Source organism: Polypterus senegalus, chromosome 3, assembly GCF_016835505.1.
Source record: "Polypterus senegalus isolate Bchr_013 chromosome 3, ASM1683550v1, whole genome shotgun sequence".
Taxonomy (NCBI): domain Eukaryota; kingdom Metazoa; phylum Chordata; class Cladistia; order Polypteriformes; family Polypteridae; genus Polypterus; species Polypterus senegalus.
In genome coordinates, this window is record NC_053156.1 from 68,726,896 (window position 1) to 68,749,775 (window position 22,880).

Consider the following 22,880-nt stretch of genomic DNA (forward strand, 5'->3'; position numbering starts at 1 on the left):
GTCAGCACAGGGTGCAAGACAGGAACAAATCCCGGGCAGGGTGCCAACCCATCACAGGGCACACACACACACCAAGCACACACTAGGGACTATTTAGGATCACCAATGCACCTAACGTTTGGTCTTTGGACCGTGGGAGGAAACTGGAACCCGGAGCAGACCCACGCAGACACGGGGAAAACATGCAAACTCCATGCAGGGAGGACCCGGGAAGCGAACGCAGGTATCCTTACTGTGAGGCAGCAGCGCTACCACTGTGCCACCATGTCGCCCTTCTAAAGGACTGGAAAAGGGCAGATATCATCCCATTTTGTAAAAAGGGTGACAGGGCAGGTCCAAGCAACTATAGGCCAGTAAGCCTAACATGTATCACAGGAAAATTAATTGAAGGAATTATTAAGGATAAGATTGAGCAACGAGTTTTTCGGAAGAGTCAGCATGGGTTCAGAAGAGGCATGGTGTGTTTTACTAATATGCTGGAATTCTATGAGGAGGCAAGAAAAGGATACTATCAAAGTGGAGCATATGATATTATTTATGTTGACTTTCAGAAAGCATTTGATAAGGTGCCATATGAGAGGTTGGCATCAAGCTAAAAGAAGTGGGAGTTTTGGGTGATGTTTTTAGATGGGTCGAGACACAGGAAGCAAATGGTGATGGTGCAAGGAACATCATTAAAAGTAGCCGATGTTAAGAATGGTGCTCCACAGGGGTCAGTGCTAGGGCTGCTGCTATTTGTAATATATATATAAATGATTTAGATAGGAATATAAGTAAAAGGCCGGTTATGTTTGCAGATGATAGGTGGATTAGCAGATAATTTGGAATCCGTTATATCGTTACAGAAGGAGTTGGGCAGCATACAGGCTTGGGTAGATTTGTGGCAGATGAAATTTAATGTCAGTAAAAATGTTAGGTTTGAATACACAATGGGCGTTCTGAAAATCAAGAGTACACTTTATGAGAAGGATTTAGGAATCGCAGTCGACTCTACGCTATCAACTTCCCGACCAGTGTTCAGAAGCTATTAAGAAGGCAAATAGAATGTTAAGATATATAGTACGATGTGTGGAGTACAAGTCCAAGGAGGTTATGCTCAAGCTTTATAACAAACTGGTGAGGCCTCATCTGGAGTAATGTGTGCAGTTTTGGTTTCCAGGCTACAAAAAGGACATAGTAGCGCTAGAAAAGGTCCAGAGAAGAGCAACTAGGCTGATTCCAGGGAGACGGAATGAATTATGAAGAAAGATTAAAAGAGCAGAGCCTTTTCAGTTTAAGCAAAGGAAGATGAAGGGAATTAGTACACTGAATAGAAACTGTTATTTTAAAATGAGTTCATCAAGAGCACATAGACACAGTTGGAAACTTGTTAAGGGTAAATTTCACGTAAACCTTAGGAAGTTTTTCTTTAGACAAAGAACAATAGACACTTGGAATAAGCTACCAAGTAGTGTCGTAGACAGTAAGACTTTAGGGACTTTCAAAAGTCAACTTGATGTTTTTTTGAAAGAAATAAGTGGATCGGACTGACAAACTTTCTTGGGCTAAATGTCCTGTTCTCGTCTAGATTGTTCTAATGTTCTAATTGTTTTAAATGAAAAAAAAAACATAATTCTTATTAGGTTTTCGGTTAGGTTTTAATCCTAACCCTAACCCTTTGTTTATAGATGATACATTGGTCCCTTTCTTCTGCTTAACATTGTTCTTATATTGTGGCAACTATTCTAAAAGAGTTTTTTTACTATTATTGACTTTAATGTGTCTTGTTTTTTTTTTCATTTAGGGGACTAACACCAGCTCAAGCTGAAGCTTTGTTCTTAGAAAATGCTAAGAAACTTTCAATGTATGGAGTTGACCTACATCATGCCAAGGTAGTCTTGCTAGTTTTAGGAGAATTTAGCTACAGTGTTCGAATTCATTGCCATGCATCATGGCTTGGTGCTGGGCGGGACTGTGAACTGTGGAAATGGTGGTGGAAATGTTTATGGGGAGGAAGGTGCAGGCCATCCTTGACAATAGCAGTCACCCTCTCCACAACATTTTTGCAGGTCAGAGAAGTAAATATAGCAGTCATCATCTCTCACTGTGCTGTAGATCAGAACACTTTAGACAGTCTATCTATCTATCTATCTATCTATCTATCTATCTATCTATCTATCTATCTATCTATCTATCTATCTATCTATCTATCTATCTATCTATCTATCTATCTCCAACAGTTGAATTGTAGTGACTCTTGTTTCCACTTTATGAGTATCGTCATATAAATAGTGTTATTAATTGTTTTTCAGTACAGGATTTCTAACCAAACAAATTTCACAGCATCTCAACACTACAAACAATTAACCAATTTGCTACATTTACTTTTGTGAATATGCACACATATTTTTGAAGAAAAAAACACATATTACTATTTGTGAATATGCTCTGCTCTCAACAGAGTGGGCCTCCCCATTTAAGAAGTTCTTCCAGAGATCAGCACAATAGGTGACACATGTCAAAATGATTTGCTCCATGTCTGAAGATCCATTTGTAACTGTGTATCCAATATCAGAGGCACAAATTCACCAAGCAGAGTTCAAGTTGTGAAGATTATTGTAACCACTGTCACAGTTCGATGTTGCCACTGACTGCATAGATAATCAAAAGGAAACTGCTGGCACCTTGTGTGCTGGCTGATGGCCTTGATTCAAACAATGCTGTGGAACTGCCTCCTTGATTTTATGTCCGGATACACAGTTTTCAGTTAAATCTGTGAAATTGAAATTGGTTATGCTTACAGATATGGAAAGACATAATTGTTTGGGTAACTCTATTGACTTGAAAGTAATAAGGAAAACAAGGATTAAATGCTTACTTTTTCTGTTCAGTTTGGGGACATTTTAAAAATCTCAGCTTGATGAGATGGTTGCATGTATACAAAAAGGTGTTTTTTAGGTTTTATAAAATGGAAAAGTGAAGTTAGTGTAACGTTTTTATATCTTACACAGGATGTTACAATAAGAAGAAACATTGAAACCCTCAGTTTGTCACCTTTTTATCAGACAATATGCAATGTTTAAAACTAATACCTAACGTGTTTCTTTTTTAAATCTGTCTGATGATATGTGTGTCTTTTAAGGCCGCAGAAAATAAACATTCAGAAGCTTTACTTATGAACTAAAGTCTGTAGGCTACAGCATGTTCAGATTTTCTCTTTTGAATTCCTGTAGTCGATTGTACACCTAGAACTTATTTCTGTAGCCAGGCTGTGGAAGCAAATGTTTCTCTGGTGTGTGTTTTACCTTATTAAGTAACTGACAGTAATAAATGTGCACTGTTTTCAGGAATTTATAGGCCTTAATTATGCCTCTTTGGTGTGCATATTAAAAGTGCTTCATCCATCCATACTTCCTTTTACATATCCGCTATTTCCTGCTTACTCACACGAGAATCTGAAGCCTAAGAAACAAACACAAGGCAGGAATCAGCAAAGGCTGGAATGCCAGTCCACTCAATACATTAAACACTTCTTAAATCACAGGGGCCAATAATAATCTCATTAGAGATCAAATACTGTCAGACGATCCAAGTACATAAGAAGCATGGAAATAGCACTTAAACCTGTAAACTTGTTGCTTTTCTGTCTTGATGACACTTCCCTTACTAAAGTTGTAAATGATCAGGATGTATAATATAATTTACCCTCTACTAATTGCCTTTTGTGTCTATTTTCCAGGACTCTGAAGGTGTAGATATCATGCTGGGGGTATGTGCCAATGGACTTTTGATTTACAAAGACAGGCTAAGAATAAATCGTTTTGCTTGGCCAAAAATCCTGAAGATTTCTTATAAGAGAAGCAACTTTTATATTAAAATTAGACCTGGAGAGGTAAGAAGTATAATTTTGATTTATCTTAAATGTTGAATAAGACAACACATTTTAAAGAAGACATTGTAATAATGTAACTGTTAGTAAATATAAGAACTTTAGGCAATCAACCTTTATACATGTACAGTGGAGCAAAAAATAAATATTACATTTTTTTATTTTAGGTTGTTTAACAACAAATCGTAATTATCTATCTATCTATCTATCTATCTATCTATCTATCTATCTATCTATCTATCTATCTATCTATCTATCTATCTATCTATCTATCTATCTATCTATGTCTGCCTGTCTGTTCTTCTTGAGTGGAAATTTGTTGTAAATGTCAGTTTGTTATATGATAATCAGTTCCACAACCCTTCCAAAAAGGTTCTTTTGTTGGATGCACAAAAATTATTCAAGGTGGTCCCCATCAGCTTTACAAAATGAGCATGTGCTGTTCCTTGTTATTCTTTTATTTGTATTTTTTGGAATACATCCTGTTCTTGCCTTATTTTGTAGTGCAGTGTAAAAATGTAATTTGTTATTTTAATTTGTTCTAGACTGAGCAATTTGAAAGCACCATAGGGTTTAAACTTCCAAACCATCGGTCTGCCAAAAGATTATGGAAGGTCTGTGTGGAACATCATACTTTCTTTAGGTAATTTTTTAAAATGCTTCTTACCTCATACATTTTTGCAATAAAGTCTGTTTATATACTGTATGTTAACTTGATGATCTTGTTCACAAATGGTAATTTGTATTACTTCAACTGACAGTCTGAACATCATAAACATACTCATACTTGCTATGAAAACAACCAATTGTCATGTTTAGCCAACAGTTCAGTATATTTGACTCTGTGTACAATAGAGTACATAGTACAGAAAGAAAAAAAACAGGACAGTATACAACAGTAAATCTTTTCAGTAACTCTAGTATGTAGATGCTTCCCATATAAGACAGTGCTTCATGTCTTTAACCTAAGCAACCAGTTACCTCGAATCAGCAAGCCATCCCTCTGTCTTCCAGGCATTCAGGACCAGCCAGAACTCTGACCATATTCACTTTTATGGATCACTGTACAACACTCTTAAAATTTAAATGTTTTATCATAGAGCACCTCACCTTTCATCTTTTTACCAATTTTCAGAACCTCCATAGGATGCCTTTACCTTAGTCTGTGATCATGGTCTCTAACAAAAGGACAAAATTCTCCCAGCTTCTGACTTTTTAGCCATACCCATTACTCACAGATCATGTCCTAGAGCACCACAGTCTTCTAAGAAACATATAAAAATAACCAAAAAAAAAAACTACAAAGTAGCAAAAAAACAAGACAAGTAGCTATTAAGGTACAACACTATTTAAAAAAAAAAAAAAAAACTTTCACTTAATTAGATGGCTCACATAATTTCAATTCACCTCCTACTTAACACTGCATATTTCACTTTTCTTGTAAAACCAACAAAATATATTATAAAGTAGGTGGGGACTTGCATCTTTTAGTCCTGCATTTCACTCACCTTTCCGCCTATTTCTTTGTGAGATTGTTAATATGGTAACAGCTTGAGCAAGTTAAGCCAGTCTTTCCAATCCAGATTCTCCATATCTTCTTAGTGAATATCTAGGCACTCACTAGCAAGCTGAGAAGCATATTGACACAGTATGTTCTAGGTCTGCCTATAGGAACTGAAGAAACTCTTATGCTTCTAAGGTCTTAGCAAATATGACAATTTCATGAAGAAATAAAATCTTCACTGTAGGCATTTTTTGACAGAAAGGAGCAAGCTAGCATTGGTAATTAATTCAAATATTGGCTGGAATGAAAACCTGCAGTCACTGGGGCACTTCAGGAACTGAGCTGAACACACTATTGTAAGGGTTTTAACTTGGACACGCAGTGATCCCTAATCCTCTAACAGCACTTTTTGGCCTAACACCAAATTGTACATTTCTGTTTAATTAAGGGGGCGGCGCAGTGGGTAATGGGTAGTGCTGCTGCCTCGCAGTTAGAAGACCCGGGTTCACTTCCCAGGTCCACCCTGCGTGGAGTTTGCATGTTCTCCCCGTGTCTGCGTGGGTTTCCTCCGGGTACCCCGGTTTCCTCCCACAGTCCAAAGACATGCAGGTTAGGTGCATTGGCAATTCTAAATTGTCCCTAGTGTGTGCTTGGTGTGTGGGTGGGGGTGTGTGTGCCCTGCGGTGGGCTGGCACCCTGCCCGGGGTTTGTTTTCTGCCTTGTGCCCTGTGTTGGCTAGGATTGGCTCCAGCAGACCCCCGTGACCCTGTAGTTAGGATGTAGCGGATGGGATGATGGATGGATGGATGTTTAATTCATTTGAGATTTTTGTATAGATTTTTTTGTATTGTTTGCTGTTATTCAGCATTGGTCTACATTGTTTCAGTAATTTTGTTATCTTCCTTTTCCTTAAAACTATGAGGTTATCGATTTTTCTTGGCCATAACCACAAAAAACACAGAGTAAGAATTAACAGATTAAAAAATCATTTTAGGGTGGAGTATTTCCATGAGGAAAAAAACAATCTTTAGACCAGATTTTAAGCAATAGAATAGCAGATTAAAATATGAGCTATGAAAGACAATGCATATTTTCAAGTTGGTGACATACAGTATGTGCTATAAATTATAAGGTGACACAACCTTCTGTTTGTTCCATTTTCAAAAACAAGTATTTAGCCTTCATCCAGATCTTTTAACTCATTACCGAATTAATTAAGGCTGAAACTTCTTAAGTAAATTGAAATTAGTAAGGTGAAACTGATCCTGTGCAGCAAATGATTTTTCAAAGATTTCTAAAGGAAAGGTAAATTTGAAATGTCTACCATTAAAAAGCATATTTAGGCCTTGCTCTTATTTTTTTTGAATAATTAATAGTGTTAGAAATAAGTGATTGAACATTTTACTAGTTGTCCATCTAACAGATAGGTAGTGCTTTTCATTTTAAAAATTAAAGTTATAATTTCTTGTTTTCTTATTGTGTTAAAATTACTAAGGCAATGAGTTCAAGAGGACATTAGGTTTGACAGTGCAGGTCTACATTTCTATGATGACTGTGAAATCTTGGATCTTATACTTTGTATATAAAAAATACCGAAGTTTATGTTGCTAATGTTTGTATACTTATTTGTCACATTATCACTTGCTCTTAACTGTAGACAAGGGTTTGCGTAATCCGACATAATGGCTATCATATTTTTATTTTGACCAAATCTTAATTAAAAAAAGCCTTTTGACAGTTAAATCTATCTTTACCATCATCAGGAAGACTGAAGCTGTATACATTGTAGGAATGTTTAGTGCCAAGTCTGTCTTAAAGGAAAACTTCACCCAGAAATGTTTTTTTTTTAATATTTTTATATATTTTATATTTTTATATTTTACTTACCCAATGTATAGTGGCAGTAAAAACCTTTTAATCTCATTTTTTCATGTAGAATGGAGAGAAAAAATGTATAACTGAAGACAACAATGATCAATGCTGGCTTTAATTTGTACAGCATTGGTAGCTATTAGCTTCTATTATATCGTACATGTTTTCTCTCCATTCTGCAAGAAAACATGAGAACAAAGAATCTTCTTGGCCATCACTGCAAACTGCATGGGGTAAGCAGCATATTAAAAATATATATTCTTGAGATGATGTGTCTTGTTTTGAGACATTCTTCTTCGGTAATTCATTCTGTCACTTGTTCTGATTATCTGTGTTTGGGTAATTTCTGGTACATTAATTGAGTGTTCACGGAGTAGTCTCTAAACACTGGTGATCATTAGCTTGATCAGTTTTGATATGCTTTTGCTCTTCCTCTTCCCATTTCTTCTGAGCCCTTAGCTTCTGTTTTTTTATTTAGTCATTTATGAAACATTGTTAAAGAACACAACTAGAGAGATCAGCACAGCTATGATGAAGGGATGTGAAATGTTCTGCAGTTGGCGCAACATGGTATTTGATTTTATACTCCTTAAAATATTCTGCAACTTGTCTTGCTGTTTCACCTGCATACATGACTGGACACTTTTAGTAAGAAATCAAGTAAATAAGAATTTTTGCAACATCAGGAGGCCTTTTGTTTATTACTGAATTTTCCACATGAGCCAGGCATAATTGTATTGTTGTTGACATATTTGCTAGTGACAAAGTATCTCCTGTTATAGCCTAGAAGGTGGCTGTGCTGTGTAAAGTAGGCTGAGGACAAGAAGTTACATGTTAATAGAAAGATATCAGTGTTAGATTATGAGAAAACCCTGTGAAAGGCTCTGTCTGTAAACTTTTGCAATTGTGTTTAATAACATGTGTTTAATAACATGTAGTAGAGATTCTTTGAATGGAAAAGGGTATCATCATGAATTGTATTGAGCAAATTCAGCATTACTGTATGTGCATGATGTAACTGCAATGTCTAGCCTGTTATGATGCCCTGCATAATTAACCATATGGAATATTGATAGTGTTTGTCATATATAATACGTCAGTAGAAAGTCATAACGGAAGCTTTGGGAGAAGGAGTAATCTGATTTGTGTTTATTTTTAAAAGTATTTCAACGGGTCTACTAAAGCATATTTTCCTTTTTTGCAATGAAACACAGTAAATATTGTAATAAAAATAAGCTTAAATAATCACTATTTACCTGTTTTACACACAACTTTGTGAATTTTGTCCAAAGGTAATAGGTTTCAGCAGAGGTAAATGTGTTGGTGTTGAAGAAACATACAGTCATGTGAAAAAGTTTGGGAACCCCTCTTAATTCTTTGAATTTTTGTTTATCATTGGCTGAGCTTTCAAAGTAGCAACATCCTTTTAATATATGACATGCCTTATAGAAACAGTAGTATTTCAACAGTGACATTAAGTTTATTGGATTAACAGAAAATATGCAATATGCATCATAACAAAATTAGACAGGTGCATAAATTTGGGCACCCCAACAGAGATATTACATCAATACTTAGCTGAGCCTCCTTTTGCAAATATAACATCCTCTAGACGACTCCTGTAGCCTTTGATGAGTGTCTTGATTCTAGATGGAGGTATTTTTGACCATTCTTCCATACAAAATCTCTCCAGTTCAGTTAAATTTGATGGCTGCCGAGCATGGACAGCTTGCTTCAAATCATCCAGAACATTGTACTTCTCCCTCTGCATGAATGCCTTTTTAGATTTCAAACTGTGTTTTGGGACATTGACTTGTTGGAATATCCAACTCCTGCGTAACTTCAACTTTGTGACTGATGCTTGAACATTATCCTGAAGAATTTGTTGATATTGAGTTGAATTCATCCGACCCTCAACTTTAACAAGCACCCCAGTCCCTGAACTAGCCACACATCCCCACAACATGATGGAACTGCCACCAAATTTGACAGTAGGTAGCAGGTGTTTTTCTTGGAATGCGGTATTCTTCTTCCACCATGCAAAGCGCTTTTTGTTATGACCAAATAACTCAATTTTTGTCTCATCAGTCCAAAGCACTTTGTTCCAAAATGAATTTGGCTTGTCTAAATGAGCATTTGCATACAACAAGTGACTATGTTTGTGGCGTGAGTGCAGAAAGGGCTTCTTTCTCATCACTCTGCCATATAGATGTTCTTTGTGCAAATTGCACTGAATTGTAGAACGATGTACAGATACACCATCTGCAGCAAGATGTTCTTGCAGGTCGTTGGAGGTGATCTGTGGGTTGTCTGTAACCATTCTCACAATCCTGCGCATATGCCCTTTCTGTATTTTTCTTGGCCTGCCAGACCTGGGTTTAACAGCAACTGTGCCTGTGGCCTTCCATTTCCTGATTACATCCCTTACAGTTGAATCTGACAGTTTCAACCTCTGAGATAGCTTTTTGTAGCCTTTCCCTAAATCATGATACTGAACAGTCTTTGTTTTCAGATCTTTTGAGAGTTGCTTTGAGGATCCCATGCTGTCACTCTTCAGAGGAGAGTCAAAGGGAAGCACAACTTGCAATTGACCGCCTTAAATACCTTTTTTCATGATAGGACACACCTGTCTATGAAGTTCAAGGCTTAACGAGCTAATCCAACCAATTTGATATTGCAAGTAATCAGTATTAAGCAGTTACATGCATTCAAATCAGCAAAATTACAAGGGTACGCACATTTTTGCACTGCCAGTTTTTGACATTTGATTTAATTTCATACAACTAAATACTGCTTCAGTAAAAATCTTTGTTCGGAAAACACCCCAGTACTCAGATGTTCCTAGGAAATGAAAGACATACCACTGTTATTTTTTTTTGTTGAAAGTAAATTATTATGCAGGGTGAGAGGGGTTCCCAAACTTTTTCATATGACTGTGTTATATTATAAATTTCAATGAGTTAAAACTTTCTAAAGCTATTCATATTTTAATTCTGGAGATAAAACTAGATTATAGCCCTTTGCTGATGTATTTTCCATTGAGATATGTATATATGTCTTTTACTCTTTATACAGTATATAAGGAAATCACATTCAAAAGCATTGTTCAATTGTACTGTAATTCCCTGTATTGATTGTAAGCAAAATAATAGAAACCATGCTGACAGCAACAGGTTATTAATTTTTTTAACATTGTGTTCCACATAGAATAAGTATGTAGAAAATCAAAAAAGACAACCACTACTGTACAGTACACAGGATTGAAAAGCTTTCTAAGTTCTGTGCTTTGCTTATTCCTGTCCATTTCAATTTTTTTTTATTGTGGATGAATCTGTGACCACTATGGTTCTAGAGCAGGGATGTACAATTTCGATCCTGGATGGCTACAGTAGCTGTTGGTTTTCCTTCTTTCCACTTTTTTCATCAGTGACTGATTTCTAATGCTAATTGACTTATTTTTACCTTCATTTTAATTGACATGTTTTTTAAGACTTGGTCCTCTGAATTGATTCTTTTCTCCTTGAATGGCAGGCAAACAAAACTGAGATATAAAATGAGCGAACTAATGACTATTGGGACCACAGACTCCAAACAACTTCACTCCAGTCAGTTTTATAATTATAAACTGATTTTTGTGTTGTTCATACCTCTCCATCAGCGTCTTTTGTTTTGTAAACGTGGGGATCAGCACAAGCAGCAAGCAGACTGCTGTCCCATCCCCTCTACCAACAGAGCTCAACTCAGGTAAAAAGCTCTCCCAGCTCAAGCCTTGTTTAATTTGGTGTGAGGTGCCTGGAGCTGTAAAGGGTAAATAATACAGTATATCATTATTTGAAACACTTGCACTTCATGTGTGTTCCATGTCTACAACGATCTATGTAAGTGTAGGATGACAGGAAATGTGAGAAATGCAAGAAATGTTGAACACATAACTAAAAATGAAACATTTCTCATATTTTAGTAATAATTGACAAAATTTTAGACATGAAGTGTATAATGTGTGAAGACTGAAGTCCAAATATCAAATATACACTTTCACAAAAGATACACGTATAACAAAACAAGTGCACTTTTATTCAAGAATATATCCAAAGTAAAAGTAACTGGGGTAAGGTACGACACTGGTGCGACTGCTTTTGTGGTAAAGTGGTAAGAACTCCTGACTCGTAATCAAGAGATTGCAGGTTTGATCCTGGTTGCTTCCCAGAATTAACATTTTGAGAAAACAGCTGCTCTTGTTGCTATTATACAATAAAATCATATATTTGACTTGAGTCTGTAACAGCCGGTGTAAATGTATGGTACTCGTAAAGATTAGTGTTTTTTTGATTTTTTTATTCAGTTTTATTCAGTCAGTCGATCTGACACTGCTGTTTTCAAATAAAGACGTGCTATAACATAGGTGAACTCAGATGAGAATGAGCAAGGCATCCCGAGCTCACCAGGGTATTGTGCAAAGTTCTGTTTGTGATTATATTTTGTTAAGGTCTTTATATAAGAAAAATGTATACATTACTTATATAAAAGCCACATCGAATGTTATTTCCCTGTTTACCATGATTTATTTACTTATCTTTCTACAGCATAAAGTCACAAGTAGACTTGATTTAGAGGTGCGAAGGAGTTTAAGGTGGGCCGGGATTACAAGTTTTTTCGTAGGCTTCAGGGATTCTAGTGTTAAATGTGGTGTGTGTGATCACAGTCACATGACACAGTGATAACCAATCACAAAACTGGCAATAGATGTCATATGCACAAACAATGTTGCTAGTACCATGCAAAATTAGCACAAAACAGCGGTGCCCATAAGAAAAACAAGCCATACACTGTATGTGATTTGATTTTTCAAGTCTAAGGCCCATCATCACAATAGCTGAACAAGAACAATACATAATTTCTTATACACTCTTTAAACTGTTCCCAAAAAGAATGATGGCCATTGTTATATTTCTTCAGTTCACTTTTGTGAAATTACAAATATTTGTATGATTTACAACTTCAGCCTCCAACAGCAGGTACCAGATGAAATGTTGGAGCCTTAAATGTGCTATGGTGTTTGTTATTACAAATGAAATAAGCATTTACAAGTTTATATGACAGTCCTCTCCATGTTGAAACAATGTGGCAATTTAAACTGAACCACTGCCAGGCATTTTAGTTATGTGTAATTATAATTCCATTACAAGACATTTTTGCAGATCCAATTGGCAATAATTGTTTTATAGTTTACATTCTTACAGTTACATTATACAATGTATTAATTGTATGCATTGCTACTTTATCAGAAGCTGTTTCTAAATCATTATGTCTGGCTCTAACATTTTGCCTAAATTAGTGGGAAGTTTGTTTGCTCAGGAATGTATGTGGAGCACCCATTGTGCACTGATCAGCTAAATATTACATTCTGCATTTGGCAGTGTAGGCTGTTAAGTGGGTAGCAAATATAATACAAAGGAGATGGGTTGCTGTATGCTGACATATACATCTGCACCAGTAAACAGAGTGGGGCCAATCAAGGTATTACTTTCAAAGATACAGAAAAAATATACAGGATATAAAATTATAGGAAGCACAACTAGCACAGATAATATTGATTAAAGTATTATGGATGTGTGAAAAAGTAAATACACCCCATAGTAATTGCTGACTTTTTCAAAATATTTTAACAGGCAATTTTAGATCTTTATGCAGACAGTGCCTACAGATAAATGTGATAGACAGTACCTGAACAAATAGCACATGAAATTCACTCTTATGATGTAAATTAGCAGCTATGTAAATTCTCCATATGTAAAAAATGAAAACATCCCTATGTTTATCACCACATCAAATTAGAATCAGATACTGCAGATTAGGTGCCAATTCAAAGACCTCCTTAAGGATTATTCCGGTGGACCATGTTATATTTAAATCACAGATGTCTAGGGTCTGGTGTTTACTTTGCTATTGTGTGGTATCATCATGTCAAAACCAAAAGAGCTCTCTAAGGCCCTCAGTAAAAAAAGGCTGTGAATGCCTATCAGCATGGCAAAGGAATTAAAAGATTAACTGTAAGGAAAATCATCTACAAGTGGCATAGATTTCAGACAACTGTTTATTTGTCGTGGACTGGCTGGCACAGCAAATTCAACCCAAGAGCTGGCCATTTGATATTTAAAGAAGTCTCCAAGAAGTCTTACAGTTTCATTGCAACATCTGCAAGTAACTGTTGCAAACATTGGTGTCAAAGTGCATGCATCTACATCCATAAAAAGACTGCACAAAAACGACCTGAATATGATGTGTGCCAGAAAAAAAGCCTTTCCTGTTCAAAAAGAATACAAGAGTAAGAGTGCAGTTTGCCATTGAACATATAGGTAAAGACAAGGGGCCTCATGCATAACGCCATGCATATAATTCACACTATAACGTGGTGTAAGCACAGAAGCAGAAATGTTCATACGCTCAAAAAAATCCAGATGCATAAATATGTGCAAATGGCAACTTCTATGTTCTTCCGCTACATAAATCCCCATCAACGTGAAAAGTAGCATACGTGCACGTGCCTGATATCCCGCCCCAACTCCTCCCAGAATTACGCCTCTTTGAATTTGCAAATCAATATAAATAGCCCTTAAGCTCAGCCTTCTGTGAAAAGATAATGGCAAAAGCACAGGGGAAAATAGAAGAATTTCAGTGAATACCAACTGGAGGCAAGGAAAAACGTACTATTTGTTGGTTTAAAAAGTGGTATAAATAACAAAAGGAAGTTGATCAAGTGACATAGAGTGTTGGGGAAACTCGAAAGCTCAAGTTCACAAAGTCACACAGTGCTCGAAATAAACAAGAAGTTGTCAGATATCAAAGTCTGAGTGTCATATGAAAGCTTATTAGGGTACAGAGAAAAAAAATATACACACAGTGGGAGAAAAGCACGAAATGTCAACTTTAATCTCGAAATTTCCACTTTAATCACATAGTTTATTTTGTCATTAAAGTAGAACATCATAAACTTCATCTTAAACTCGTTTAATTTACTAGTTTCTCAAATCCCATCGTAACTAAAGTAGCATGTTAAATGCTTTGTTTTGTATTTGATCCTCTATGTGCTCTGTGTGTCTGAATCACTATGTGCTTCCGGGCTTTCTCTTCCTCCGACAGACACAGAATCCATTACATTCGTAATTTTACAGCTCTGTGAATAGTTAAAATACTAAGATGTATACGTGATATAATTTTCATGATGATAGGAGTTAAAGCATGTTATTAAACATGGGAATACAGTGGCACAGTGATTGTTCCTGCCTTGTGCAAGATGCTTGCTTTGCCATGCACAATCTTTGATAAAATAATTTATTGCAGCAGTACTGTCTCTTTCAAACGTACTAACCTCCAATTCCTGTCCTTCCTTTTCTTTCTCCAAATACCCAATCACTACACAATCAGCTCTGTAATAAACGTTAAGCCATCTGTAAGCTTAGAACGCCGATTCTTCAAACTTTTAAGGAACATCTTCATAGTACATGTTTAGAAGAATGCAGCGTGAGGCAGGAACAATCCGTGAATGGAGCGCTAGCTCCTTCCTAGCACTGTGGCAGTGTGTCCTCACAAGTTTAATTATTAACAATATAGATTATTTAAATGAAGTTAAAGTTTTATCTGTATAATATAATAAACATATTTTGCTGCATTTCATCTTAAAAATGATATTGTCATCATATGTAAATATGCTCTTTATAAAGTGACTCAGGTTGTGCAATATTATAACTGTAGTTTACAGTGAGGTGATTGCAAACAGTTTACAATCAGCACTTGATGGACTGATTGAGTGCGTTTATAGTTCTTGGGATGAAACTGTTTCTGAACTGCGAGGTCTGTACAGGAAAGGCTCTGAAGCGTTTGCCGTATGAGAGCAGTTCAATAGGCAGCGTGTGCTTGATGCTGTATCCCGATAGTTCTCTTTCCAATCAGCTGCTGAGCTGTGATTCCCCACTCAGATACAGTGATATAAATACTCTGAGTGGTGCAGTGAGAGTAATATGGAAAAAGATGATCCGCTGTGGCAATCCCTAACGGGAGCAGCTGAAAGAAGAAAAAGAAGGTGCAGTGAGAGTAAGGCCGGAGTTATACTTCACGCGACGCATGCTGTAGCGGACATTCCTGCTACGCAAGCGTTGTAGTGTTCATACTTGCGTATGTGTTCTGGTGTTCTGGAGGAATCCACCAGGTGGCAGTGCGAGATATTATCACGGTGAGAACATGGTGAGAACATGTCCGGCTTCTCTGTGTTGTGAATTGCCTAGAACACCTATTAAATTCCGATGGCACCTTACCACAATATCTCTGAAAAGTATGTTTATTGATTAAATCCATCAATCCAGGGATGTGTCCATTCCAGCAAGCATTGGGCACGAGTGAGAAACAGTCCCTTGACGAGGCCTCAGCTCATCACAAGGTGAATACAAGCACACACATACACTAGCATCATTTTAGCGGCACCAAATCCCCAAATCTGCATATCTTTGGAAAGAAACTAGAGCACAGTGTGGAATACAAGCAGGAAATACCAGCAACTAAACTCCCTGCGAGACAGCAGTGCTATCGCTCCACCACCGTGACACCCCCGTGTGTGTCATTATTCCTCCATGTGTGTAATTATTAACAGTATTCATTATTTAAACGAAATTATATGTAAAATTAAACATACACACTTTAATGCATTTCATCATGAAAGTGATATCAAGTATAAATCTAAAGATTCTAAATGTGCAGAGAGTTGGAATATCATACATTTAATTTGTTCTGTGTGGCGATCTATTGCTGCTTTCTGCTGCTGTCAGGTCCAAGAAGCTTGTAGCGATTAAAAACTGGGATGACGTTTACGATGGTCTGCTTTAATGATAAAGTAAACTACGAGGTTAAAGTGGACATTTCGAGATTAAAGCCGAAATTTCCACTTTAATCACAAAATACACGTTTTCAACGTGTCCTTTATTTTTTTCTCAGTGGCTCAAATATAACGCTATACATTATGTTGCTGTTGTTAAGTTGCAAAAATAAAAAAGACGGCACAAAAGATGGTATGTGAGACTTTTAAAATGTATTGTGTCATTACGTTCAGGAATATGCAACGCTTGAATATAAAAGTACCATGAATGCATCTGTATGTCAGCATTTTGCTTCACCACATCAAAGCATGCATCCTGTAGGATCTGCATAGAGGCTTTCTGTCACATGTAGATAGTAAACAGAGACACTGACGTCACGTTCCGACTTTTAGCACACTGCACCCCCCGACTTCTTGCTGGTACTGCAACTCGCGCACGCGTCACGTTAATTTCTGAGGACCTGCTCAGAGGACGCGTGAAATGAACGCTGAGAACACGTAGCAGCCATGATGCAGGCGCGTATGCGTTCTGAGCGTGAAGTATAAATCGGCCCTAAAAATGCTAAAGCAGCTATGGTATTTAGAATACTTTGGCTATTCCCTGGACCATTATATTGTTACAGGTTAATTACAATTAGTTGCCTTAAACTAATAAACAATATGCAGTTAGTTTCAGTGTATATGATAAAGCCGCGTCAGGGATGTGGATCTAAAAAAGAAAGGGTAACCTCACAGGAACAGTAGCATCGCTTTGACACTGGGTGCCGCTAGTTTGCAAAACCGAGCGGAGAACTTGCGTACGCCAGGGTTGGAGCTACCGTGAAAATGTGTGTGACTTTACGCCAAGTTTAGGTTTTATACATCGTGATTTGAGCGTGGAAACTTTCATACGCAACATTTTTGTGCGTATGCACTGTTTTGTACTTGAGGTACCAGGCCTTTTTTAATAATGTAGTCTGGACAGATCAATCAAAGATATAGTTGTTTGGGCACAGTAACCATAGATATGTTTGGTGCAAACAGAAAACAGCATTTCAAGAGAAGAACCTCATACCAACTGTCAAGCACGGTTGTGGAAATGTTATGATTTAGGGTTGCTTTGCTGCCTCTGGGTCTGGGCAGCTCACAATCACATAGTCAACTACGAATTTTGCATCATATCAATCTGTGCTTGAGGTGAATGTGAGGCCATCCATCCATCCATTATCCACCGCTTATCTGAGGTCGGGTCGTAGGGGCAGCAGCCTAAGCAGGGAAGCCCAGACACCTCCTCCAGCTCCTCTGGGAGGACCCCGAGGCGTTCCAAGGCCAGCCGGAAGATATAATCCCTCCAGCATGTCCTGAGTCTGCCCCATAGCCTTCTCCTAGTGGGTCATGCCTGGAACGCCCCCCCAGGGAGGCGTCCAGGAGTCATCCTAACCAGATGCCCAAACCACCTCAACTGACTCCTCTCAATGGGAGGAGCAGTCTCTCCCAGATAACTGGACTCCTCGCCCTATCTCTAAGGAAGAGTCCAATAACCCTGCGGAGAAAACTCATTTCGGCCTCTTGTATCCGCAATCTTGCTCTATCGCTCACTACCCAAAGCTCGTGGCCATAGGAGAGGGTAGGAACATAGATTGACTGGTACAGTTGTGCTTGAAAGTTTGTGAACCCTTTAGAATTTTCTATATTTCTGCATAAATATGACCTAAAACATCATCAGATTTTCACTTTCACAAGTCATAAAAGTAAATAAAGAGAAACCAGTTAAACAAATGAGACAAAAATATTATACTGTACTTGGTCACTTATTTATTAAGGAAAATGATGGAATATTACATATTTGTGACTGGCAAAAGTATGTGAACCTTTGCTTTCAGTATCTGGTGTGACCCCCCTTTGCAACAATAACTGCAGCTAAATGTTTCCGGTAGCTTTTGATCATTCCTGCACACCTGCAATTTTTTTTTGGAGAGCAGTGGCTTTCTTCTTGCAACCCTGCAATGCACACCATTGTTTAGTGTTCTCCTGATGGTGGACTCATGAACATTTGTACACAATCTGTCTGACTGTGGATTGGTGTGATCCAGACTCTTTAGAGATGGTTTTGTAATCTTTTCCAGCCCGATGAGCATCAACAACTCTTTTTCCCAGGTCCTCAGAAATCTCCTTTGTTCATGCCATGATACACATGTTGTGAAGAGCAGACTTTGATAGATCCTTGTTCTTTAAATAACACAGGGTGCCACTCACACCTGACTGTCATCCCATTGATTGAAAACACCTGACTCTATTTTCACCTTCAAACTAACTGCTAATCCTAGAGGTTCATATACTTTTGCCACTCACAAATATGTAATATTCGATCATTTTCCTCAATAAATAAATGACCAAGTATAATATTTTTGTCTCATTTGTTTAACTGGTTTCTCTTTATTTACTTTTAGGACTTGAGTGAAAATCTGCTGATGTTTTAGGTCATATTTATGCAGAAATATAGAAAGTTCTGAAGGGTTTACAAACTTTCAACCACCACTGTATTACCGTCAATGCGGACCAAGTTCCTGCTCCTCCTTTACAGGGACTGAATGGCTCATAATATCGAGCCTTGTACCCCTGTACTCTACCCCACAGAATGCTTCAAGGGACACGATCGAATGCCTTCTCCAAATCCACAAAACACATGTGGACTGGTTGGGCAAACTCCCATGCCCCCTCCAGGATTCTGGCCAGGTTGTAGAGCTGGTCCAGTGTTCCACGGCTGGGACGGAATCCGCATTGTTCCTCCTTAATCTGAGATTCGACCATTGACTGAACTCACTTCTCCAGCACCCCTGAATAAACCTTACCTGGGAGGCTGAGGAGTGTGATCCCCCAATAGTTGGAGCACATCCTCTGGTCACCCTTCTTAAAAAGGGGGACAACCACCACCCCGGTTTGCCAATGCAGAGGCACTGTCCCTGATGTCCATGCGATGTTACAGAGACGTGTCAACCAGGACAGCCCCACAACTTCCAGAGCCTTGAGGAACCCAGGGTGAACCTCGTCCACTCCAGGGGCCCTGCCACCTCTGAGCTTTTTAGCTTTTTTGGCGACCTCGGCACCTGTTATGATGTTCCATGTTCCCCCGGAGTCCTCAACCTTTGCTTCCTCTAAGGAAGACATGCTGGTGGGATTGAGAAGATCCTCAAAGTATTCCTTCCACTGGTCAATAACATCTTCAGTTAAAGTCAGCAGGACCCCATCTCCATTGTACACAGTGTTGGTGGAGCACCGCTTTCCCCTCCTGATGTGCCTGACGGTTTGCCAGAACCTTCTCAGTGCCGACTGAAAGTCGTTTTCCATGGCTTCCCCAAACTCCTCCCATTCCTGTGTTTTTGTCTCTGCAACAGCCGATGTCGCCACACACTTGCCCCGCCGGTACCCCTCAGCTGCCTCTGGAGTCCCACTGGTCAACAAGACCCGATACATCTCTTTCTTCAGCTTGACAGCTTCTCGAACCTTAGGTGTCCACCACATGGTTCATGGATTTCCGCCACGAGAGGCACCGACAACCTTGCGGCCACAGCTCTGTTCTGCTGCTTCGACAATGGAGGTTCGGAACATGGCCCATTCAGACTCAATGTCCTTCGCCTCCCTTGGAATGAGGTTGAAGTTCTGCCGGAGGTGGCAGTTAAAGATCTTTCTGACCAGTTCCTCCGCCAGACGTTCCCAGCAGACCCTCATTATACATTTGGGTCTGCCTGGTCTGTCCGGCAGCCTTTCCCACTATCTGATCCAACTTACCACCAGGTGGTGATCAGTTGACTGCTCAGCCCCTCTCTTCACCCAAATGTCCAAGACATAAGGTCGCACATCCGATGACACGATTACAAAGTCGGTCATCGAGCTGCGACCCTTGACATCCTGGCGCCAAGTGCACTTATGGACACCCTTATACTCGAACATGTTGTTTGTTATGGACAATCCATGACCAGCACAGAAGTCCAACAACTGAACACCACTCGAGTTTAGATCAGGGAGGCTATTCCTCCTAATCACACCTCTCCAGGTTTCACTGTTGTTGCCAATGTGAGCGTTTAAGTCTCCCAGCAGGACGATAGAGTCCCCAGGAGTTGCGCCTCGCAGCACCTCTTCCAGGGACTTCAAGAAGGCTGGGTACTCTGAACTGTCATTTGGTGAATAAGCGCCAACAACAGGCAGAGACCTTCCCCCAACTTGAAGACGTAGGGAAACAACCCTCTCCTCCAACGGGGAGAACCCCAACGTGCAGGCTTAGAGCCGGGAGGCCATAAGCAAGCCCATCCCTGCCCGACGCCTCTCACCCACAGAAAATCCAGAGTGGAACAAACTGCAGCCTCTCTCAAGAGGAATGGTTCCATAGCCCAGAGGTAGAGGTGAGCCCGGCTATATCTAGCCGGCACCTCTCAACCTCTCGCTTCAGTTCAGGTTCCTTCCCCGCCAGAGCGGTAACATTCCATTTCCCAAGAGCCAGTTTCGGCAACCGAGGGTCAGAATGCCAGAGTTCCCGCCTTTGGCTACCACCCATATCGCATTGCACGCGACCCCTATGCCCTCTTTTGCAGGTGTTGGGCCCACAGGAGAGTGGAACCACGTTGCTCCTTCAGGCTGAGCCCGGCTAGGCCCCATGGTCGAAGTTTCAGCCACCAGGCGCTTGCCAGCAAGCCCCTCCCCTGGGTCTGGCTCCAGGGTGGGGCCCCAGGTAACCTTTCCCGGGAAAGGGAAACGCCGATCCTTGGTTTAACTCCATATGGGGTCTCAGGATCGAATGTGAGGCCATCTGTCCAAAGCTGAAGTTAATCAGAAATGGACTTTTCAACATGATAATGATATGACACACATTATCAAATCCAACGAGGAATGCTTTAGGAAGAAGAAATTGAGGGTTATGGACTGGCCCAGTCAAATCTTGATTTGAATCCCATTGAAATGTAATGAGGGTTTAAAATGGGAAGTGCATACAAGGACACCCAAAACATCTTGCAACTGAAGGAATTCTGTATGGAGTAAATGTCATAGACTGTTGAGCAGTTATGCAAAATACCTGCAAGATGTAATTTCTGCTAAAGCAAGCAATACCAGCTTCTAAGGCCAAGGATGCAGATTCTTTTCCCTGTAGACCATTACATCTTTGAATATTTTTGTTGAATAAATGAGTGAAAAGGCAAATGCTAATTGTGTTTTTATTCAAGTATATCATCTTTATCAATAGATACTATTCAAAATGAAGATCTAATGTTTGCTTGTTCATATGTGTTGAAAATGTCAACAGTTTCCACGAGGTGTACTTACTTTTTCACCTGACTGTACATAAAGAAAATAAAATTCTTTTAAGCAGTCTTGATCCTTTCTTATCTGCAGGAATATATTTCTGTTTTTATCACATTAAACACTGAAATCATTTGATATGCACTATAGTTATAATGGTAGGTGATGTCATCCAGTTTTGTTCTTCTGATTCCTGTTATGCCACTTGCTTTACAATAGCTTTAGTGTTTAACTCTGCTCCTATTCTATAACTGGCTACCCTTTTTTGGACAGATCATGCAACCAGAAGTGAACATGGTAAAGCCTTCTGGTTTGATTCTATCTATTTGCCACTCTAACAGGTCATATTCAGAACAGAGTCATTAAATAATATATTTGTTTATAGTTATCTACAGTGTGCAAGTATGCAACACAAAGGACTATGCCACTACTGTAGTCTGGTTTCAAGGTAATTTTTAATCATTTTTCAGAAAATGTCAGGCTGAGAAGGTTTTGTCAGTTGAGTTCAAAAAAGAGCATTCTGGACATTCATCTGCATTCAAGAATCTTTATCATCTATATATATAATTCACTAAGGCAAGACACCCATGGAAAGCACGCCGGAAGGGGCGTGGATTCACTAAGCTGCCGACAAGTAAGACACCTATGGCGCACGCAGGAAGGAGCCACGCCGGAGGTGAATTGCCATATGCAGCGTGTAAAATGGTTTGCGAGGGGTATCCCATGGGATCCTTAAAACAGTCCTTTACATCTGAGGTTAAAACACAATGAAGTAAGCAGTCTTTAAAAACCGAGTTTTCGGTTACGACGCTCGACCGCGTGCACCATAGCAAACTGTTTTACACGCTACATACAGCAATTCGCATCCGTGGCAATCATGCATCTTCTTAGATGCTCCTGCAGGAACACGGAAAGTCTACGTGAGTCACAGGTGCATCTGGACTGTGCAAAGACGACAACGACTCAAGTGACGAGTTGGAGGTGGGCATATGAGCGATGGCGGTCCGCCAGTTTTCAGTCACGTACAATTGTGTGTTGGTTCGTTCCGTGCATTGTTACAATTTTGCTTTTCTTGCTGATTTATTGCATTACCGATTTTTCAAATGTTAATTTTCTCCCTGTGCTTAAAAATCATTAAAAAACCGGCCTGATTATGCGGCGTATGGTACGCCGTTGGTTGGCTAGTAGGATTATAAAACTATAGGATTATAAAACAAACCCTTAAAACAACTAAAGTAGCATTATGGATATGAATGAACATTGAATCCATCTTCAAGGAAACTAATAACGCCACTGGTATATTTAATTTTTTGACTGATGCCTTTATCCAAGGTGACTTACAGCGTTTATGATACAATTGGTTATTTTCTTTTGGTTTTCCAATTGGAGTTACAGGCTGGTCAAGCGACTTGCTCATGGTCACTCAGTGTCAGTTGCGTGATTTGAACCCACAACGTTAGGGTCAGGGAAGTGCAAGGCCTTAACTACTATACCACATT

General features: G+C 39.0%; 1 protein-coding gene across 17 annotated transcripts in view; it reads left to right on the plus strand.

Annotated features, from left to right (window-relative positions):
- The window catches only part of epb41l2 (erythrocyte membrane protein band 4.1 like 2), a 336,181-nt gene that overhangs the window by 253,754 nt on the left and 59,547 nt on the right, over positions 1 to 22,880 (plus strand). For all 17 annotated transcript variants that reach the window (XM_039747445.1, XM_039747453.1, XM_039747452.1 and 14 more), the window contains 3 exons: positions 1,784 to 1,871; positions 3,719 to 3,871; positions 4,414 to 4,511. In XM_039747445.1, coding sequence (XP_039603379.1) covers positions 1,784 to 1,871; positions 3,719 to 3,871; positions 4,414 to 4,511 — 339 coding nt within the window. The remainder of the gene's footprint in view (positions 1 to 1,783; positions 1,872 to 3,718; positions 3,872 to 4,413; positions 4,512 to 22,880) is intronic.